This window comes from Oncorhynchus masou, chromosome 32 (assembly GCF_036934945.1).
Source record: "Oncorhynchus masou masou isolate Uvic2021 chromosome 32, UVic_Omas_1.1, whole genome shotgun sequence".
In the NCBI taxonomy this organism is placed as follows: Eukaryota; Metazoa; Chordata; class Actinopteri; order Salmoniformes; family Salmonidae; genus Oncorhynchus; species Oncorhynchus masou.
Window position 1 is genome coordinate 27,257,967 of NC_088243.1, and position 22,585 is coordinate 27,280,551.

The following is a 22,585-nucleotide window of genomic DNA, read 5'->3' on the forward strand; positions in this document are numbered from 1 at the left end:
TAAGACAAACATTGTGTTATTTCATTTTTGATCGAAATGTAATTGACTAAAGTGCTAAAGATGTGTAATCAAAGTATCTTCATCTTATTTAAGACTATTATGCTACAAAACTCTAGAGCTGTTACAAGAGCTGGATGTCTCTAGAGGATGTTACTACATGCAGAGGATGTTATTTTATTCAATGCATCTAGTGCTTTTTGTTCCTGATAGCTCGAGCAGTCCTCGAAGGGAATGTTTTATTTTTTGAATATATATATATATATTTTTGGAGAAAAAAACAGTATACATACAAGAAGTATACAAACAATGATAACATATGCTCGGGGGTACAACAAATGACAGATTATACAAAGACCTTAAAAGATGCACACATATTGATTGTTTTAACAGCTTTCTTATTAGAAGAATGTAGAATGGTCTTAATGTACTGCTCGAATTCCTAATAGAAAACACGAACGTGTTTAGTGAATTTACATGTAATGAATATGACATTTTGCCACTAGCATAATTAGATTAGGTAAAATTGTTTTTCTTTATCCTTTTTATAGTTAAGAAAACCGAGCAGCACATTCTCCCATAAAAAATAAAAAAAGTTATCAAGAATATTTACAATGATAAAACTATGAATATCTTTCCACAATTTCTTTACATGTAGACAACGCCAAAATAAATGCAAAACTGTTTCTGGATGCTCAACACAAAAAGTACAGTTAATGTTAATGTGTTTTTTGAGTGTCTTCAGGTAATGATTAGCAGGGTATTACTTATGGTTAATTCTGAAAGAGACCCATTTGACCTTGTTAACAAGCATGTATTTGTGTGATAATAACCAGACTTTTTTCCAGCATATATTATTGACAAATGTATTCCATCCAGTAAGTTGTGACATAAGGAATGGATACATAAATAAAGCATGTATAGATCTGTTGTTCTCAGGGAGCAAGGAGAAACAACTGTGTCCTATTGTTGTCAACTGGATTAATTCAGGGACTTCGAAGTGAATGTGGCTATTTTTTCTTGTTGCAATATGACGTAGATAGTCACGTGACCGCGAGTGTAACGGGCGGATATTTTCAAAATGGAAGAAATGCAAAAGTTTTGGAGTAAAATAAAATAGCAACATTAATTTGTTTTTTTTAATCAAAGGTCGTTTACGGCCGCGGATAAATTAACCTGGTTGAACATGTATTGAATAATACGTTTGTATCGATTGGGAAGACACGAGAAGCAAGATGAGTGTTTCAATCGGTAATAAAATCGAGGTAAGTTGTCCGCTAACGTTACTGGACTATTGTGTACGTTAGCTAGCTAACGCGTGGCTAATTTATTACTGTAGCTAGCTAATTTAGCTAGTCTAGTACAAATTATTTTAGCTCGCTGAAGTTGCAAGAACTAGCCACTCCGAGGCTGTTTAGTTAGCTAAATAGCAAACTAACTTAGCTACTGTAGTTGTCTACAAACGCTACCAACTTTGGACAGTTCGTCGTCGGCAATGCAGAAGAGTGACGTTAGCTGATGGCTTAAACTAGCGGTGTTGCAGCCGAGTTGTTGTTGAGTCTTGAGACATGCCTCCCACACAGGAGGTTGGTGGCACCTTAATTTGGGAGGACAGGCTCGTGGGAATGGCTGGAGTGGAACGGTATATCAAAATGATACCATTCCATTTACTCCGTTCCAGCCATATGAGCCGTCCTCCCTTCAGTAGCCTCCACCGGTGGTGCTCCCCCGCGACTTACGGCACCGGTTTATTGTTGCCAGGTGATTGGGACCACAACGCCTTCATTAGCGGGAAGAGAGCCGGGATAATTCAAGGACATATGGCAAAGACGGGTGCAACGTTTGTCTGATGGTTTTACAGTTGGCAATGTTGGGTAGCCAGTCTGTAGCTTCCCTGACGACCAAATGCCTGGTACAGTTGTTGTGGTGGTGTACTACTCACTGGCTGTCTAGCCAGCTACATCATACATGTCAGAGGGAAGATGTTCGACAAAGTTGTTCGTTATTTCTTTCAAAACCTGACAACTAAATGCAAAGTCAGTGAAGATGAGGAGAGAATCTTATCTACAGCTGGGGAGTTACAGATTGAGGTATCACGTCAGTCATCATATATATATATATACGCTGACAGGCACATCTAGGACATAGGCCTAGCTATAGGACATATTCTAGTCATACTTGTTGTAATTTAAATATGTTATTAACTTTGGAATTCTGTATTTCATTTTGTGAAAACATTTGTTAATTCTCTTTATCAGGACTTCAAAGTTCTCACGCTCCTTGGTAAGGGGTCCTTTGCGTGTGTTTACCGGGCAAAGTCAGTTAACACTGGCTTGGAGGTGGCGATCAAAATGGTAAGAACAATTTTTCTAAATTGCTATACAGTCTGCATCCCAGTACTTTTATGGTATTTCTCCCCAGGGAACCACAAAACACAAACATTAATACCATAAAGTAAGAGCTCATCACTACAAAGTGTTTATTGTCAAGTGCAAGCAGACAAATCACAAGTGTGGAAATGTTGACAGCCTACACAGTGAAGACTCACCCACTTAACATCATCAAATGTATTTATATAGCCCTTCTTACATCAGCTAATATCTCAAAGTGCTGTACAGAAACCCAGCCTAAAACCCCAAACAGCAAGCAATGCAGGTGTAGAAGCACGGTGGTTAGGAAAAACTCCCTAGGAAGAAACCTAGAGAGGAACCAGGCTATGAGGGTTGGCCAGTCCTCTTCTGGCTATACCGGGTGGAGATTATAACCGAACATGGCCAAGATGTTCAAATGTTCATAAATGACCAGTATGGTTAAATAATAACAATCACAGTAGTTGTCGAGGGTGCAGCAAGTCAGCACCTCAGGAGTAAATGTCAGTTGGCTTTTCATAGCCGATCATTAAGAGTATCCCTACCGCTTCTGCTGTCTCTAGAGAGTTGAAAACAGCAGGTCTGGGACAGGTAGCACGTCCGGTGAACAGGTCAGGGTTCCATAGCCGTAGGCAGAACAGTTGATCATCATCCTCTCACTACCAGGTGGTGTGCTTAGCAGAGCCTTGTATTTTCACTAAGCCCCCCTCCCATGGGTCCTATGTGGACTGTTGGGAGTCTAGACAGTTTGTTCTGTCTCTGGGTAGTTCTCATCGTTTCTTTGTGGAAGTTCGATCGGTTGTATTTTAAGTCTCACATGCACTGTGTAATTATCTCAACTCTAGAGAGTTGAAAACAGCAGGTCTGGGACAGGTAGCACGTCCGGGACATATTCTAGTCATACTTGTTGTAATTTAAATACGTTATTAACTTTGGAATTCTCTATTTCATTTTGTGAAAATGAAAAATGCAGATTGACAAAAAAGCCATGCACAAATCTGGTATGGTCCAGCGTGTGAGTAACGAAGTGGAGATTCAGTGTCGATTGAAGCATCCGTCAATACTAGAGGTAAGCATGGTTGAACATTTTATGTTGGACATGTTATGGCATGTGATCATTGTAGTGCTGAAATTGGTGATTCTTTAATAAGCTCTTGTTTACTAATTTACATGACTGCATTTAACCCCAGGGTCCTCCCAATGATTAAAAAAAAAATGTGGTGCTGCTGAGTACAGGTGTACTTTAGACTCAGACAGTTTTGCTTTTTTGAATACTGCTATTTCCTGCCATCAAGAGCAAAAATGGCTAGAATAATAAGGTGTGGTGCCTGGCCTTAAATTATCAAACATTTTACATTGTGGCGCAGACAGTCCACAAGGTGGTGCTGTGCCATGAACCCTGATAACATTTTGGCCTGTCATTTTACTCTTTTGCAGCTGTACACCTACTTTGAAGACAGTAATTATGTGTACTTGGTGTTGGAGATGTGCCATAATGGAGAGATGAGTCGATACCTGAAAGATAGGAAGATGCCCTTCTCAGAGGGTGAAGGTGAGTCAATTTGTTTTTACCTGAGAGTGAAACAGTGATCCATTTCTTAACATGGTATGAAAGCTACGTTAACATGTTTTGACACTTTGCCTCGTTTCCTTTTATAACAGTTGTTGAACTTTTTTTTCTTCACGTTACAGCAAGGCACTTCATGCATCAAATAGTGAAAGGTATGCTGTACTTGCATACACATGGCATCATGCATCGGGACCTGACCTTGTCCAACCTGCTTCTGGCAGGCAATATGAACCTTAAAATAGCTGACTTTGGCCTGGCCACCAAGCTGAAGCTCCCCAGCGAGAAGCACTTCACCATGTGTGGCACACCCAACTACATCTCCCCAGAGGTGGCCACCCACAGTGCCCACGGCCTGGAGTCTGATGTCTGGTCTCTGGGCTGCATGTTCTACGCCTTCCTGATGGGCCGGCCACCGTTTGACACAGACACGGTCAAGCACACCCTCAACAAGGTGGTTCTGGGAGAGTATGACATGCCCAGCCATGTGTCCCAGGAGGCCCAGGACCTGATCCATCAGCTGCTGAGGAAGGACCCTGCGCAACGGCCCAGCCTGTCTGCCGTGCTGGAGCACCCCTTCATGACCCAAAGCCTGCTGGCCAGGACCAAGGAGCTGAGCCTGGGGGAGACAGGCTCCATGGACAGTGGCATTGCCACCATCTCCACAGCCTGCACCTCGTCCACGTCCGGCAGCAGCAGCAGCAGCCGTCTCCAGAGGAGAACCAGGCGTGTGATGGAACCTGCCTTGCCCAATCGCATGATGCCTATCCCTACACTGCCCCGGCCGCCCAGCAACGCCTGCTTTGAGGGGGTTGAGCAGTGGCAGCAGCAGCACTCAGACAGAGTAGGCAGGAGCAGAGCTGCTCCGGGTGGGGAGAGTGGACGGCCCCACTCCAGGTACCCACGAAGGGCTCACTCCTCAGACCGGTCTAGCTCCTCTGTCACTCCAGCCCAGGGGATGGGGCAGGCAAAGCTGGAAAGGTGCCACTCTGAGGAGATGCTGACCGTGTCAGGGAGACTGGCCTTTCCCATGTCCTCCAGCTACAAGGACACTCCACAACCCTTCGCAGAACATGGAAGGCTCCCATTGCCGCCTGTCAAACAGACAGCCAGGTAAGATGTGACACCAGTGTGCTGTAATTGATTGAATGTGATTTATATTAAAATGTCCGTGTCTGTCTAACTAACTGATGCATGAATGTTCTCAGCTCAGGATGTTCATATTCCACACAACCACCATGTCCACTAAACCTGCAGTTAGAAGAGTCAGAAGGTGTACAAAATTGGTTCTGTAAAGAAGGTATATTGCACCTACTCTTTTCTTTGCTGTATCGTAATCTTACATTCCAATGTAAAGATGTACAAGTTCTAAAATAAAGGTTTTCATGCATGAGCTTGACAGTGTTTGTTCCCCCTGCCTCCCCAGGCCTGTTTCCGATGCCCACGGATGTCAGCTCTCACAGCAGCAGTGGCAGTTTCCATAACAGCAGGGAGCCTCTAGGTGTCCACAACTACTGGAGTGACAAACCAGCAGGCAGAGGGACCAGTTCTCACCGCAACCACAACCAGCACCACCCCTCAAACACTGAGTCCTACTGGGAGAATGGGCAACGAGTACATGGGGGAGAGCTGCAGAGTCTGTCCAAACCCAAACCAAGTACAGCAAAGGAGAAGTCCCTGAGAAATGTGCTCCCTCCCCTGTGTGCCTCCAGACTTAAACCCATCAGACAGAAGACTAAAAACGCTGTGGTAAGACAGACAAAGCCCCTAGTTATCCCCCTGTCTCTATTCACCTGATCTGCTTTCAATGAAGGTGCAATGCCTGCCTGCTCTACAGCTGTGGTTTCTGTCTCTTTCTCCCCAGGTGAGCATTCTTGATACAGGAGAAGTGTGTATGGAGCTTCTCAAGGGCCAGGGCCCCCAGGAGAGGGTCAAAGAGGTCCTCAGGATATCCTGTGATGGTTCGATGGTGAGTTTCAGGAATAACAACACTTCATACCCTTCAGAGAGGTTATATCATGATCTCTGTCAGTAAAATAATGGCAAAACACTCATTTCAACCTTTGACCATGCACCTGAAGGTCACTATTTACCAGCCCAATGAGGGGAAAGGTTTTCCTGTACTAGAGCGCCCCCCTGCTCCTCCTGAGGACATCTTGATCTGCAGCTATGAGGACTTACCAGGTACACCTCAATACCAGACAGTGAAGTCTCTGTTACATGAGTAAAATTAATTTTATACATATGTTGGAAATCTGATTTCAATTCACCTTTGTCCTCTGCTTCTCTTCCATAGAAAAATACTGGAGGAAATACCAGTATGCCTCCAAGTTTGTGCTCCTGGTGAAATCCAAGACTCCAAAGGTCACCCTCTATACCAAGTCTGCTAAGTGTATGCTGATGGAGAACTCCCCCAATGCAGACCTGGAGGTGTGCTTCTACGATGGTGAGGACCATTTACAAAGCATCAGTTATATGAAACATCATGAACTTGAAGGATAAGATCTATTGTCCTTCTCTGATATTGAAATGTTATTGTTGCACACTGTTAAACTAAATCATCCTGACCTGTAGTTCCCCTCTGTGCTGTGACAGGAGCAAAGATCCACAAGACGTCGGAGCTGGTCCGGGTGGTGAAGTGTGGGAAGTCGTACACAGTGAAAGGGGAGGTGGGTCTGAGTGGCCTCAGCCCAGAGAGCAGGCTGTATGTGGAGCTGTCTGACGAGGGCCACAGCATGTGTCTGTCTCTAGAGGCGGCAATCACTGCAGAAGAGCAGCACAGTGCCAAGAGCACTCCCTTCTTCCCCATCACCATCGGCAGGTGAGAGTGAGAGCCATGACTGTGTCTGTTGTCAGTGTTAATGCTGTAAATTGTCATGTTTGGAAGCACTTAAATCAGTGGGGGTCAGTGCCGTTTAAGATGAGGGAGGATGTTTTTTCTTTCATGAGCATGGCCTTATTTCTATTACAGCATATTGGATGACTGTTATTCATATTCCATTCACCCAGTTCAATGTATTAGCGATTAGGCTACTACATGTTACTCTTATTTTCCCCATACCCATCATAAGGTTGCTACAACCTAGCCTATGATTGAAAGTTTACAGGATAGGTGCACAGGTCGAGAGACAAATGAGGTGACAGACAGTGACATTCAATACCGCCTTTCACACTCTTGCTTGCATCTAACTGATATAGGGTGTAGTCATTAGTCCAACAGTTGCAAACAAGGTATGTGTATCCCTGTTTTATGTTTGCTTCCGTTTAAGAAAAGTTAACAGAATCCGCGGAATGAAATCAAATGAACTTTGTCACATGCACCGAATACAAGTGTAGACCTTAGCCTGAAATTCTTACTTACAAGCACTTTGCCAACAGTGCAGTTCAAGAAGAGTTAAGAAAATATTTACCAAAGAAACTAAAGTAAAAAGTAACACAAAATAACAATAACGAGACTGTATACAGGGGGTACCAGTACGCAGTTATTGTGCGGGGGTACTGGTTAGTTGAGGTAATTGTAAATGTCGGTAGGGGTGAAGTGACTGCATAGATAATAAACAGCGAGTAACAGCAGTGTACAAAACAAACGGGGGGGGGTCAATGTAAATAGTCGCTGATCATGTGTAAACAGTTCAGTCTCATAACACACGTTGTATTCCTTCGCTTGTGGACTTCAATGCACAATACATCATCTGTATGTGATCAGGCGAAAAAACTTTCCAAACCGATACACACAGCCTACATCGTTGTCACCATTTTAGCTAAAGTAACATCATAGTCAGCATAGCTAATAGAACTAACGCGTTAGTAAACCCGCTACAATCATGCAGTAATGTTAGTGTCAGTAAGCATTTACACTGTCGGGCCCCGGAGGCAATAAATTAGTCAAACCAAAAGTTTATCTTTACTTGGAAGAGTTGCAGTGTTGTGTTGGAAAGTCATAGCCAGCTAGCTAACATAGCATCCCTCTGTTTGAGCAGAGTGTTCCATTAGCTGCATGTGCTAACTAAGTAAGTGGATCAGAAAAAAAATACAATCTCTATTTCTCTCTTGCTTCTCCTTCATTTTGGAATAAATTAATTGTTAAACTATTGTCTTTCTGAGTCAACTACTCACCACATTTTATACACTGCAGTGCTAGCTAGCCGGTACCCCCTGTATATAGCTTCGTTGTTTTATAATTTTCTTGTTACTTAAAAAAAAAGTTTTTAACTTTAGTTTATTTTGTAAATATTTTCTTATCTCTATTTCTTGAACTGCATTGTTGGTTAAGGGCTTGTAAGTAATTATTTCACAGTAAGGTCTACTACACCTCTTGTGATCCCTGATCCACCTCTACGCAGACGACACCATTCTATATACTTCCGGCCCGTCCTTGGACACTGTGCTATCTAACCTCCAAACGAGCTTCAATGCCATACATCACTCTTTCCGTGGCCTCCAACTGCTCTTAAACGCTAGTAAAACCAAATGCATGCTTTTCAACCGTTCGCTGCCTGCACCCGCACGCCTGACCAGCATCACCACCCTGGATGGTTCCGACCTTGAATATGTGGACATCTATAAGTACTTAGGTGTCTGGCTAGACTGTAAACTCTCCTTCCAGACTCATCAAACATCTCCAATCGAAAATCAAATCAAGAGTCGGCTTTCTATTCCGCAACAAAGCCTCCTTCACTCACGCCGCCAAACTTACCCTAGTAAAACTGACTATCCTACCGATCCTCGACTTCGGCGATGTCATCTACAAAATTGCTTCCAACACTCTACTCAGCAAACTGGATGCAGTTTATCACAGTGCCATCCGTTTTGTCACTAAAGCACCTTATACCACCCACCACTGCGACCTGTATGCTCTAGTCGGCTGGCCCTCGCTACATATTCGTCGCCAGACCCACCGGCTCCAGGTCATCTACAAGTCCATGCTAGGTAAAGCTCCGCCTTATCTCAGTTCACTGGTCACGATGTCAACGCCCACCTGTAACACGCGCTCCAGCAGGTGTATCTCACTGATCATCCCTAAAGCCAACACCTCATTTGGCCGCCTTTAGTTCCAGTTCTCTGCTGCCTGTGACTGGAACGAATTGCAAAAATTGCTGAAGTTGGAGACATTTATCTCCCTCACCAACTTCAAACATCTGCTATCTGAGCAGCTAACCGATTGCTGCCGCTGTACATAGTCTATCGGTAAATAGCCCACCCATTTTTACCTACCTCATCCCCATACTGTTTTTATTTATTTTATTTTATGCTCTTTTGCACACCAATATCTCTACCTATACATGACCATCTGATCATTTATCACTTCATTTATCACTCCAGTGTTAATCTGCAAAATTGCAATTATTCGCCTACCTCCTCATGCCTTTTGCACACAATGTATATAGACTCCTTTTTTCTACTGTGTTATTGACTTGTTAATTGTTTACTCCATGTGTAACTCTGTGTTGTCTGTTCACACTGCTATGCTTTATCTTGGCCAGGTCGCAGTTGCAAATGAGAACTTATTCTCAACTAGCCTACCTGGTTAAATAAAGGTGAAAAAAATAATAATAATTGTATTCGGCGCATGTGACAAATGTATTTGATATTTGGTGACTTGATTATGTTTAGTTCTTTTATTTAAAAAATATAATTAAAAAAAAAAATGTTTTACATTTTTATGAAATTCACTGGGGATGGTCCTCCCCTGAGAAGCCTCCACTGTCTGTACTTTATTTAAATCTTGCAGAATGCTGAAAGTGACTATTTCAGTTATTTACACTGAGTGTACAAAACATTAGGAACACCTGCTCTTTCCATGACAGTCTGACAGGTGAAGGCTATGATCCCTTATTGATGTCACCTGTTAAATCCACTTCAATCAGTGTAGATGTAGGGGAGGATACAGGTTAAATAAGGATTTTTAATCCTTGAGACATGGCTTGTGTATGTGTGCCATTGAGGGTGAATGGCCAAGACAAAAGATTAAAGTGCCTTTGAACACGGTGTGATAGCGGGTGCCAGGGACACTGGTTTGAGTGTGTCAAGAACTGCAACGCTGCTGGGTTTTTCACAGTCAACAGATTCCTGGGTGTATCAAGAATGGTCCACCACCCAAAAAACATCCAGCCAACTTGACACAACTGTGGGGAGCATTGTAGTCAACATGGGCCAGCATCACAGTGGAACATTTTCGACACCTTGTAGAGTCCATGCCTCGACTAATAGAGGCTATTTTGTACACTTTTATTTGTCGTATGTATGCATGCATACAGTACCAGTTAAACATTTGGACACATACTCATTCTTCAACGGTTTTTCTTTATTTTTTACTATTTTCTACATTGTAGAATAATAGACGACACAAAACTATGAAGTAACACATGGAATCATATAGTAAGCAAAAAAGTGATGAACAAATATATATAAGATTCTTCAAAGTAGCCACCTTTTGCCCTGATGACAGCTTTGCACACTCTGCATTCTCTCAACCAGCTTCATGAGGTCTCCTGGAATGTATTTCAATTAACAGGGTGTACCTTGTTAATTTGTAGAATTTCTTTGTGTTTGAGCCAATCAGTTTTGTTGTGACAAGGCAGGGGTGGTATACATAAGATAGCCCTATTTCGTAAAAGACCCAAGTCCATATTATGGTAAGAACAGCACAAATAGCCTTCATTTCTCAGAACAAGAATACTGATGAGTTGCAGAAGAGAGGTCTTTGTTTCCCGACATTTTGAGCCTGTAATCGAACCCACAAATGCTGATGCTCCAGATACTCAACTAGACTAAAGACCAGTTTTATTGCTTCTTCATTCAGGACAACAGTTTTCAGCTGTGCTAACATAATTGCTAAAGGGTTTTCTAATGATCAATTAGCCTTTTAAAATGTTAAAGTTGGATTAGCTAACACAATGTGCCATTGGAACACAGGAGTGATGGTTGCTGATAATGGGCCTATGTAGACATTCCATAAAAAATTAGCCATTTCCAGCTACAATTGTGATGTCCACACCGTATTTCTGGTCAATTTGATGTTATTTTAATAGACAAAAATGTGCTTATCTTTCCAAAAACAAGGACATTTCTAAGTGACCCCAAACTTTTGAACATTAGTGTTTGTCAGCCAGTCCTTGTGTCATTAATCTTGCTACTGTTTGTCCCTCCCAGGAGACCTGCCAACCCAGACTCCTCCTGCCCCGCGTCCCAGCCCCCATGTTTCACTCCCTCTGTGAGTTTCTCCCACGCAACATGTCACATTGTATGATCTAAGCTATTTATTCCATCAATTTCTATGGAGGAATTGTAAGATATTTCTGGTGTTGTTTTTGAACTTTATTTTATTTATCTTGTCCAATCTTCAGAGGATCTCCTATGAAGAGTCTGACATCACCTCAGCCAGTGTGAACAAAAACTGCTCTCCGCTGTCGGTCAAACAAGACCACATGGCCAACGCAGGGAAAGTCCTCAAGTCTGTCTTTGTGCCAAATATTGGTTGGGCCTCACAGCTGACCAGTGGAGAGGTGTGGGTGCAGTTCAAAGATGGCTCCCAGCTGGTGGTGCAGGCAGGGGTTTCCTGCATTATCTACACGTCCCCAGAGGGACGAACCACCAGGTACTGAACACTTACACAGCACCTATAACAAATACAATAACTGACATGGCTTTAACACTGACATATCAAACAATGTCCATCTGTCATTTTGAGATTTTTTAAAAATGGTTTTCTGTATTTGAGGAATGGTAGTTGTCAAACCCTTTTTGCTGACATGTTCCTACTTTTGTTGCTCCAGGTACAAGGAGAATGAGAAGTTGCCAGAGCTTGTGAAGGAGAAGCTGCACTGTGTCTCCACCATCCTGAGTCTGTTGGCCAGTCCAGCAGCACGCCGCTGAATCAAACCTCAGCATTGCCCCCTTGCTGTTATATTGACACGCCCCTGTGCAGCAATGTTGCAGGGAGGAGAAACTTTCAGCCTTTATACTGTGATATACATACCTCTTTCAAATGTGCTTGTAAATATGTTTATTTTCTATGTACAGATGACAAATTATGAAGATATATATTTTGAAGTACCCATGTTGTACAGCATCTTGTTGAAGTAGTTTGTATGTGTGTGTAAACTTGTATTTTCTATATTGTCAGTTGTCGAACCATCATCTCCATGAAATGTCAATGCTTAAAAGCTGAAGCAATAAACATCTGCAGGCTGGGTAGAGTTCAGTCGCACTTTGGTGTTCAGGGTTCTTTTGTTCTTCAGATCAGCGTAAATATTTCCAGCAAAAAATAACATTTAAAAGGATGAGTGGTTGTTTGCATACCTTTAGTATGGTATCAAGATACAGGACAGATGCATGAGAAACACAATACAACTTTGGGGGAATGAATTTAATTACACATGATCTGTTATTCTGGACTAAAGCACTAGAACAGTAAAAGCAATTTCTCGCAAGGTTTTTTAGAAGTCACTTAAGTTATTTTTCACCCTGTTTTAGCCATTTAATAAAGTCACATTGTATTAATTATTCTTTAGAGAACTTTTACAAAAATGTATGCATGTGTATTTTTTATATATACACACACACGTTACTATATATATAGTAACATTTCCAAGTAAACATTGAGGTGGAAGTGGAGAGCACAATGATGGTCAGAGAAATTAACAAGGTAGTAAGTAGGGGTAATATTTCCCATTTAGATGCAGAACACAGTATAGAGATTGCAGAGTTTCCACAACATACTGGGCATGGCTTGGTTAAGACATTCTCTCCTTGATCACTTCACCCACACAGGGTTGAGGATGTGTCCTTCAATAAGGAAGGCTTTAGGACCACTGCTACCCAACTCTTGTTCTGGAGGGCAGCAGGTTGAATGGCTACACTAGATGGTCAATCACTCACCTGGTCATTGGGGCTAAGTAACCTCTGATAAGCTCGTCAATTCACTGTCAGCCTGTGATGAAGCAGTGCTTAAAACACCCTATTCTTTTTACATAGAGTTGGCAGCCCTGCACTCTTTTCCACGCACTTCAACTGGATGCTAAGGGTGAAGACAGTGACAACTGTAAGCTTGGTCTTGATCATTTAATTTGCCAAACCACCATCTCACTACTCATGACAAAAAAAAAAAAAAAAAAAAATCCCTGTTGTTCACTCACTCTTCTCCACTATATAAAAATACAACCCCCCATGAACAAAATATACATTTTTTTTTAAGGATCTCACCATGAACATTGGGAGAAAAATCAGAATTCTTTTTTCTTTACATATTGTGACACCTCAAAATAACAGCAGCTGATGCTTACAGGGAGTTTGGAGACTGATGTTACCGGCTATATAAGAGTGCACTGGGCTGACTAGATGCCAGCAGTCTGCTTAAAATTATGTATTGTCAATAAGACAAAGTACAAAGAAAATAAAGATTGTCATTAAGACATTCATTTCATGGTCAAAAATAATGTGTTGATTTAGTTGGCTAAATATATATCATTCAATTAGACATTTGTGGAGTAAGAGTTAGTTTTCTAAAAACACTACCAATTGAAAACTGTATTAGAGGCCCAGAGGTTGAATTGAGCTTTGAATGAGTAGTAATGGAGGGAGAGAGAGAACGAGAGTTCAGCATGACGATTAATTTAAATTCCACAAAAGTCATTGTCACTAAAAGCATTGGAATGCTGGAATACTTTTTGAAAACACCCACATACAAAAAGGAATGTGATCCTCATCTTTCAGCAGTGCTGGAGCAACACAACTCAAGAGGCAAGGAAATGGACTGGTTTACAGTCACATAAAACACCTGTATAAACCTCAACCACATCTGACAGACACTCAAAGGCTTTTAGAAACATTATCCCACATTAAACTTGGTCACATGATCAAAGATTTCTTTTTCTGCTGACAGACATTTATATGAGGTGTGATCAAAGGTTTATGCAGGTATTTTCAGCCTTTCGTGCTGCATGCACTGCATCTTGATTAATATCTATTTTGTTTCTGCTGTCGTGAAGACTATGAAATTCACATGACAAGAGCCTTGCACATGAAAGAAAGCACATTGTTAATTAAATGGTACACAAAGCAACCAGCGTTCAATTTCATCATATCTAATGTCAATCAAGACCCCAATGATTTGCTTGTGATTTTGGAAATGATCGAGTGGGTTCTTTAAGTCAGTTGATCTGCGTACCATTAGCACTGGCAGCTGCTCCAAACCTGTGGATGAGTGTTATAGTAACCAGACAACACATTTCACCGCACCTATCCAGTGTATGTGACAATAAAACAACTTTTTATCCCTTCTCCACTATATGACAGAGTGGTAAACATCAAAAGAAAGACATCACTGGTGAATGTCAATGCTGGAACCGTGAGTGCATATGGAGCACAGGATGTTAAGTTGCCTTTTTCCTTCACTGCTGTAGACAAAAGTTCAGACAAGATCTTTCCCCTAACCATCTCACGTGGACCACTTGATTAAAGAGACTTCACAGAGAGAAACTAAAATCAGCAATTAAGCAGAGATCCCAAAAGTTCACATTACAGTACGTAAGTCCTATTAAAACAAAACATCTAAAAAGGCAGAGAAAAACATCTACAACCAATCACCATCATCAATATCTACATAGAAAAAGTTGGTTTTTGATTACAGATATTAAAATTAATGTCATAATTATGACCATTATTAATTATTGTCACCATTATAATCCTCATCTGTTTTTGTTCGAGGTTAGAACAGGGTGGGGGCTAAGGTGGAAGAGGAGGGCAGTCATTGGGAGGAAGCCTTGGTGGCTATTGTGGAAACACAGTGTTGCTGGAAGTTGGGGGACATCGCTGAGTTACAGCCCAGTCTCTGGCGGGGGCCCTTCAAGTTCCCATCCGCCTCCACAATCCAGGGGCTGCTGCTGGCCTCCTTCCCCAGCATGCTGCAGCAGCCTGGGGAGCCAGGGGTTGGGGTTAGGCTGGGGGCTGTGGATACCAGGCCTTTGGGCTGCCCGCTGGCTGGGGGGCTGTCAGCGGAGTTAGCTTGGAGCACACTGGTGATGTGGGTCAGGAGATCATTGAAGAACTCTGGGACACCCTCGTAACCTGGAGACAGACGAGGACGAGCCATGAGACAGATGGTAACAGTCCAGGTAAATGAGTGAAAATGTTTATTTATTGTATTGAGTGCCTAGCTTGTCGTTGAGGCACGGAGGGTGAATGTTTGTGAGGGATTAGCTCACTACCATTCTCCTCACACTCCAACCGTCAGAGGTGGCAACAGCATGCAACCCAAGAACAGTGTTACCATAGTGACAACAGCCCTAGTCAAGAGAAAGGCATGCTAGACTCGCCTCAGAACGTGCTCAATTCTCATTTAACACTGCTGATAACTCGGCTCCGTCTCCAAGCAAGATCATGTCAATCAGACCATTAGATTATATTGATCCCTAAAAGCAATCTCTCAAAGATTTGAAATTACTAACTGGTAGAGATTGTAAAACTGTCGTATGCCTACACAGGTGGACAGGTAGTATAAATGGCCATCCATCTTAGACTAAAGATAAACACACAAACCCATATCGACTCCTATCCCCTACGACAGAGGAACAAACCCCTCACCAGGGAATGAATTGATGTCGATGACGGCGTGTTGGCCTGTAAGGTTGTTGATGATGACGTCAATGCCAAACAAGGACACGCCCAACTCCTGTCGCAAGGACCTGGACAACTCTCTGATGACATCATCACTGGGTGGCTGGGAGACCCCCTCCACGTTGTCCCTCTGTGGTAGGAAGAAAACGAAGTCTGAGTATACTGTACTAAGGGCATTCAATAACACACTGAGGTTTGGCTTAACACATAGAAATACATTGCATTCGGAAAGTATTCAGACCCCAGCACTTTTTTCACATTGTTACACTACAGTCTTATTCCAAAATGGATCAATTTATTTTTTTGCCCTCAATGTACACACAATACCCCATAATGCCAAGCGAAAACTGATTTTTATAGATTTATAAAAAACAGAAACATCACATTTACATAAGTATTCAGATCCTTAGCTACGAGACTCGAAACTGAGCTAAGATGCATCCCGTTTCCATTGTTCATCCTTGAGAGGTTTCTACAACTTGAAGTTCACCTGTAGTAAATTCAATTGATTGGACATGATTTGGAAAGGCACACCTGTCTATATAAGGTCCCACAGTTGACAGTGCATGTCAGAGCAAAAGCAAAAACCAAGCTATGAGGTTGAATGAAGAGCTTTCAGACAGGATTGTGTCGAGGCACAGATTTTGGGAAGGGTACTAAAAAAAATGTCGGCAGCATTGAAGGTCGCCAAGAACACAGTGGCCTCCATTCTAAAATAGAAGTTTGGAACCACCAAGACTCTTCCTAGAGCTGGCCGCCGTGAGCAATCGGGGGAGAAGGGCTTTGGGTAGGGAGGTGGCCAAGAACCCGATGGTCACTGACAGTGCTCCAGAGTTCCTTTGTGGAGATGGTTGTCCTTCTGGAAGGTTCTCCCATCTCTGCAGCACTACACCAATCAGGCCTGTATGGTACAGTGGCCAGATGGAATCCACTCCTAAAAAGGCACATGATCTAGCAACCGAAAGGTTGCTATGATCGAATCCCCGAGCTGACAAGGTAAAAATGTTGTTCTTACCACTGAACAAGGCAGTAAACCCACTGTTCCTAGGCCGTCATCGTAAATAAGAATTTGTTATCAACTGACTTGCCTAGTTAAATAAAGAATAATAAGAATAAAAAATAAAAAATGTCAGCCCGCTTGGGGTTTGCCAAAAGGCACCTAAAGGACTCTCTGACCATGAGAAACAAGATTATCATGTCTGATGAAACCAAGATTGAATTCTTTGGCCTGAATGCCAAGCCTAGAGGAAACCTGGCACCATCAATAAGGTTAAGCATTGTGGTGCGGCATCATGCTTTGGGGATGTTTTTCAGTGGCAGGGACTGGAAAACTAGTCAGGATCGAGGGAAAGACGAACGGAGCAAAGTACAGAGAGATCCTTGATGAAAACCTGCTCTAGAGTGCTCAGGACCTCAGACTGAGGTGGAGGTTCACATTCCAACAGGACAAGTCTCAGAATATCCTTGAGTGGTCCAGCCAGAGCCCGGACCTTAACCTGGAGACCTGAAAATAGCTGTACAGCGACGGTTCCCATCCAACCTGACAGAGCTTGAGCGGATCTGCAAAGAAGAAATGGGAGAAACTCCAAATACAGGCTTGTACCAAGCTTGTAGCGTCATACTCAAGAAGACTCAAGGCTGTAATTGCTGACAAAGGTGCTTCAACAAAGTACTTAGTAAAGGGGCGGAATAATTTTTTTATATACATTTCCAAAAATGTCTAAAAACCTGTTTTTGTTTGTCATTATGGGGTAGTGTGTGTAGATTGTAAAAAAAAAAAATCAACAATTTAACCCATTTTAGAATAAGGCTGTAAAGTAACAATATGTGGAAAAAGTCAAGGGGTCTGAATACTTTCCGAATGCCTTGTAGGTGATATGATAAATGCATGTTAGTGTATTGAACTTACAGATGTCAGGTCTGAAGAGGACTCTGGCTTTGATACGTTGTGGCTGTTAAAGAAAATTGCTTTTCTGTCTGTAATGGAGAAAACACACTTTAGTCAGTTTCATGGGTGGCAGGTAGCCTAGTGGTTAGAGCGTTGGGCCAGTAACCGAAAGGTTGCTGGATCGAATCACAGAGTTGACAAGGTAAAAATTTGTCGTTCTGCCCCTGAACAAGGCAGTTAACCCACTGTTCCCCAGGCGCCGAAGATGTCGATTATGGCAGCCCCCCGCACCTCTCTGATTCAGAGGGGTTGGGTTAAATGCGGAAGACACATTTCAGTTGAATGCATTCAGTTGACATTACATTTCTCATCTTCACCGTCAAATCAACTATTTGTTATGGATGTGCAATTCTCATCTCTGGCACCAGGAGGCACAAGAGGAGCCATAAACATGGAATAATGAGGTGTACAAGTATGACATTCAAGTTTTATTAGTCTATGTACGAGATACGCATCATCTAACGAAATGCTTACTTGTAGGTTCCTTCAACAATTCAACAACAGTAAGAAATAATTCAAGCTAAGAATATAAACATATAAACGGCAGTGAAATAGAATAATACATTTTAGCATCAGTATAATACAGGAAGGCACAATTTATAGTCCAATATTTACACGTATTGGGGAAGGGGGAAAATGAGGTGCAAGTGTATAAATTGAGCAATATATAAAAGTGTCTTTTAGCAGCAGTTGTGATGTGTACAGCAGGAATGTGTGTGTGTGTGTGTGTGTGTGTGAGTGCTAAGGTACAAAGAATCAGAGCAGGTCCAGTTCAAGTGTTCAGCAGATTGATTGCTTGCAGACAGAAACTGTCCCTGAGCCTGTTGGTATCAGACCATCGTTTCAAGTCCTGGATGGGTGGGAGCATGGTCCCAGTGATGTACTGGGCTGTCTTCACCACCTGCTGGAGCTGGTGGTGATGGTGCAGCGATAGTATTTGGAGAGGACACGGGGCGGCATGCCAAATTTCTTCAGTCGCTTTAGGAAGTAGAGACGCTGTTGCACCCTCTTGACAAGAGTGATGGTGTTGTTGGTAAATGTCATGTCCTCAGTGATGTGGACGCCGAGGAACCTAACTCGCGCTACTGCAGTCCTGTTGATTGAATCGGGGCGTGTTCCCTCCGTTACATTCTGAAGTCAACAATCAACTCCTTTGATTTGCTGAAGTTGTTGTCATGACGCCACAATGCCAGTTCACTTACCTCCTCACTATAGGCTGACTCGTTGTTGTTGGTTATTAGGCCTACAACTGTGGTGTCGTTAGCAAACCTGATGGAGTTGGTGTCATGCAAAGCCATGCAGTCATGAGTGAACAGGGAGTACAGCAGAGGACTGAGGACACACCCCAGGGGGCCCTTGTGTTAAGAGTCAGTGTGGAGGAGGTGTTGCCAATCCTCACAGCTTGTGCTCTGCTCGTCAGGAAGTCCAGAGTCCAGTTGCAGAGGGTGGTGTCCAGACCCAGAGCTTGGAGGGAACAATAGTGTTGAATGCTCTACTGTAGTCAATGAACAGTATTCTCACATAGGTGTTCCTGTTGTCCAGATGTGTTACGGCTGTGTGAATAGCGATGGAAATGGCATCTTCCGTGGATCTGTTGGAGCGCTAGGTAAATTGGATGGGTCCAGTGTGCTTGGCATGCTGGCCTTGATGTGGGCCATGACCAGCCTCTCGCCTCACTTCATGATCACCGAGGTGAGCGTGACAGGGCAGTAGTTATATGGACTTGTCACCTTGTTCTTCTGGGGCACTGGGACGATGGTGGTCTCCTTAAAGTAAGTGGGGACTACAGCCTGGGACAGGTTGAAAATGGCAGAAGACGCCCACCAGCTGGTCAACACACACTATTACATTCAAATTCAAGTGCATTAATGGAAAAACACTGTTCAATAAAACATTGGCAGGGATGTAAGCATAAGTTAAATTCTAGGCGTGAGTATATTTGCTGCCGTTGGCCTTGCGTACACATGTCCTTAGAATCCCAAGCAATTACATTTTTATGAGTGTTAAAGTAGCCATCTTTATTCTCTCCAACAAACATGCAAGAACCATGCTTTCCTCAACTTCTTGCCGGTTGACATTTGGCAGAACTGAGCGATTATTTTCTTAGGCCAGCTGCAAAGTCTAATTGGCTATATTGTCAAAATTCATGAAAACAAAAATTATATTTTTGGTCTTAATTTTAGGTTAGGGTTAGCAGTGTGGTTAAGGGTGGTATTAAGGTTAGGTTTAAAATCAGATTTATGACTGTGGCTGTGCCAGCGAGTGACCACTTCGCAGAGCTGCCTCCAGAACAAGATTCATGATGAAAACCTCTAACCTGCCAACTTCTTTCATGTTGGTTGATAGACGAGGACATATGTATCTACGTGCTACTCAATTATCTTAACCATCTCTAATTATTAGAAAAACACTGAAGCCACAGCATAACCGAACACAAACTTAATAAACTCAATGTCTTACAAAAATCTAACCCCAGTTTAAGTTCAATCATCTTACACAGGCACCAAAACTAGTCATGTGGCTGAGGGACAAATCGATTCACATTATCTAATCTTTTGTCTGACTCAGCACAGGGACGTCCTTCAAGCAAAAAGAGAGATTGATTTCCAGCCCTACCCAATGTAAAGGGAGTAAATCGATTGTTCTACTTTTACAACTTCACTACCAGTCACCCATTTGTAATCATTAACACTAAGAGAGGGCATTAAAAGAATGAGAGATGAGGAAGGATTGAAATAAAGAGGGAATAGGATGACTTTGTATTGGTGAATTCAGCCATTGTCCAAAACGAGCCCAGGGCATTGTCCTATTAGGGTGTACTAATACTGGAAGTGCTAGCTACACACAACATTCCCAGGAACGCTGAAGGGAACACTACTAAGCACATATCACCTCTGCTGTGGGCGGGGGCGGTGGGATGGGACATTATCTTCTCTTGACAGCAGGCCCTCTTTCACAACACTGAGGTGCTTAAAGGGGCAATCTGCAGTAGCTACATCCAGCGTTGGACTAATAAATTAATGTACCCATTGATTCTTAAAGAATATAACGTACCCCATTAGAACTCAAAATAAGATTATTTACAAACATTGGCGTAAAACAAAGTAAATGTAAACAAACACTGTATAGCCTCAAAACATGGTTAAAACGTTAATTTTTATATCATGTTTATAGCTCGGTCTATGAATTTGAGAGTGGTTAAATTTTTCCAGACTCATCCCTCAGCTTTTTAATGAAACAGTGGGGGGGTGGACACTTATGGTTTCAGCTGCCGATTGCTGCTTTAAATATTCAACCAACCCCTTTCTCCCTCTCCCATTCCTCCCTTCCCTACCTCCGTTTGTCTGTCTATAATCTACTTTGTCTGCTCTATACGGAGTGCTGATTTATGTTTATTAAACTCCACAATACCATGGACAAGGCTGGACAGTACTCACTACCTGTGTATACAGTAGTAGAGGTGTGTTGCAGTGGTGTGTGTGTGGCAGGTTGGGGCACTTTATAGTATGTTTCATTGTGCTGGATGACACAGGAATGACCCTGGACTCTTTGCATAAGGCAAAGCAGACGATTCCACTGAAGCCCAGACTGGTTTGCATGAGGGCTTTTACTGTAGTGCATGCAAATGGAGCCGATTCTTCTTCTGTCAGGGCAAAATTCAGATTACCTGAGCCTAACCAATGTGCTTATTGCCAAATTATGTTTCCTATCCAAAATGACTGTGTATTGTAATTCTCAATCGGACTGTTCACCTTGCTTTGTCAAAAAAAATAGTAAAAGAAGGGAGCCTAGTCTCAAAGATGTTAAAAAGCCTGAGGTATTTTACTGGGTGTGTCAGGAAGACAGGAGTGCTGTGGGCCTCCCTCAGCATGGCATGCTGCGCGCCCATAAACAGACAGGGCATGACATTAACTTCTTTAGCCATTTGTCTTTCAGACAAGGTGGACTGAGATTTTTACTTGTCCGAAAGCTCAAGTCACCGGTCCCTCTCCCAGAAATAGTCTTAGGGCAGGTAGCGTTCTCCTGGCATCCGCCAAACCCGGATTTGTCCACCGGACTGCCAGATGGTGAAGCGTGATTCATTACCTTAGAGAATGTGTTTCCACTGTACCAGAGTCCAATGGTGGTGAGCTTTATACCACTCCAGGCGACGCTTGGCATTGCGCATGGTTATCTTATGCTTGTGTGTGGCTGCTCGACCATGGAAACCTATTTCATGAAGCTCTCGACAAACAGTTATTGTGCTGATGTTGTTTCCAGAGGCAGATTGGAATGCAGTAGTGAGTGCTGGTCAAAATAGGAGACGATGTTTACGTACTATGTGCTTCAGCACTTGGCGATCCCATTCTGTGCGTTTGTGTGGCCTGCCACTTCGCAGCTGAGCCTTTGTCGCTTCTAGACTTTCCACTTCACAATAACAGCACTTCCAGTTGACTGGGGCAGCTCTAGCAGGGCAGAGATTTGACGAACTGACTTGTTGGAAAGGTGGCGCGCACACACACACACACACACACACAATGTATTTTAGGACATCAAACATGACAATGACATTAATGCAAGCTAATAACTAAATAGTTAACTAGCGAGATAGCCAAACTACACAATGTTTTGAATTGACTGTTATCTGCGCAAATCGCTCTCCCCCCATCTGGCAACGGCCCACTGGCACACACACGCAGGTGATGCACACACCATGACCTTTCCAGGGCTTCCATTGCTAAAATGTGCTATAACGGAGCAAATAACTCACTAGCAATGAATATCAACAAATGTGCAAACGCGGCTCGCATTGATCTCAAAAACACATTTCGCAACTGCATGATTGAAAGACCGCTTGTGCCTGTCAATGCAGGCCTACAATAATTAGACTCTGGTGCAATCTGCAGCGATTAGGAGAACAGTGACCAAAACATTGCATCCAGAGGACATTGATCCAATTCAGAACGAGTAAGCTAATTTGATAGTGTGACTTTGTGAAATTTTTTACTTGTCCATTTGGACAATTTAAATCTACAATCTGCTTATACAACAAATTTTTTTTTACTGCCAAGGGCAAGCCGACAGGCTTTAAAGTCGAGCCCTGCAGGG

At 42.7% G+C, this 22,585-nt stretch overlaps 2 protein-coding genes across 5 annotated transcripts in view; one reads left to right on the plus strand and one right to left on the minus strand.

Moving 5' to 3' along the window:
* Positions 1-78: 78 nt before the first annotated feature.
* Positions 79-12,204, plus strand: LOC135525821 (serine/threonine-protein kinase PLK4-like). Its single transcript, XM_064953712.1, has 14 exons — positions 79-1,262; positions 2,256-2,351; positions 3,340-3,435; positions 3,804-3,918; positions 4,059-5,046; positions 5,142-5,233; positions 5,360-5,682; positions 5,798-5,902; positions 6,015-6,117; positions 6,230-6,379; positions 6,529-6,754; positions 11,086-11,146; positions 11,280-11,530; positions 11,709-12,204. The coding sequence occupies exons 1-14, from the start codon at positions 1,233-1,235 to the stop codon at positions 11,806-11,808; spliced, it is 2,736 nt and encodes a 911-aa protein (XP_064809784.1). The 5' UTR covers positions 79-1,232; the 3' UTR covers positions 11,809-12,204.
* Positions 12,205-12,282: 78 nt separating this feature from the next.
* The window catches only part of LOC135525823 (inositol-tetrakisphosphate 1-kinase-like), a 59,074-nt gene continuing 48,771 nt past the window's right edge, over positions 12,283-22,585 (minus strand). For all 4 annotated transcript variants that reach the window (XM_064953716.1, XM_064953717.1, XM_064953718.1 and 1 more), the window contains 3 exons: positions 17,459-17,526; positions 15,517-15,679; positions 12,283-15,000 (listed from right to left, as the gene is read on the minus strand). In XM_064953716.1, the coding sequence (XP_064809788.1) occupies positions 14,681-15,000; positions 15,517-15,679; positions 17,459-17,526 (551 nt within the window). In that variant the 3' untranslated portion in view covers positions 12,283-14,680. The remainder of the gene's footprint in view (positions 15,001-15,516; positions 15,680-17,458; positions 17,527-22,585) is intronic.

Bases quoted from the DNA above. Each gene is read 5' to 3' on its own strand.
- LOC135525821 (XM_064953712.1), top strand. From the start codon at position 1,233: ATGAGTGTTTCAATCGGTAATAAAATCGAG. The intron at 3,436-3,803 runs GTAAGCATGGTT...ACTCTTTTGCAG, and splicing joins AGCATCCGTCAATACTAGAG to CTGTACACCTACTTTGAAGA. The intron at 11,147-11,279 runs GTGAGTTTCTCC...TCCAATCTTCAG, and splicing joins CCCCATGTTTCACTCCCTCT to AGGATCTCCTATGAAGAGTC.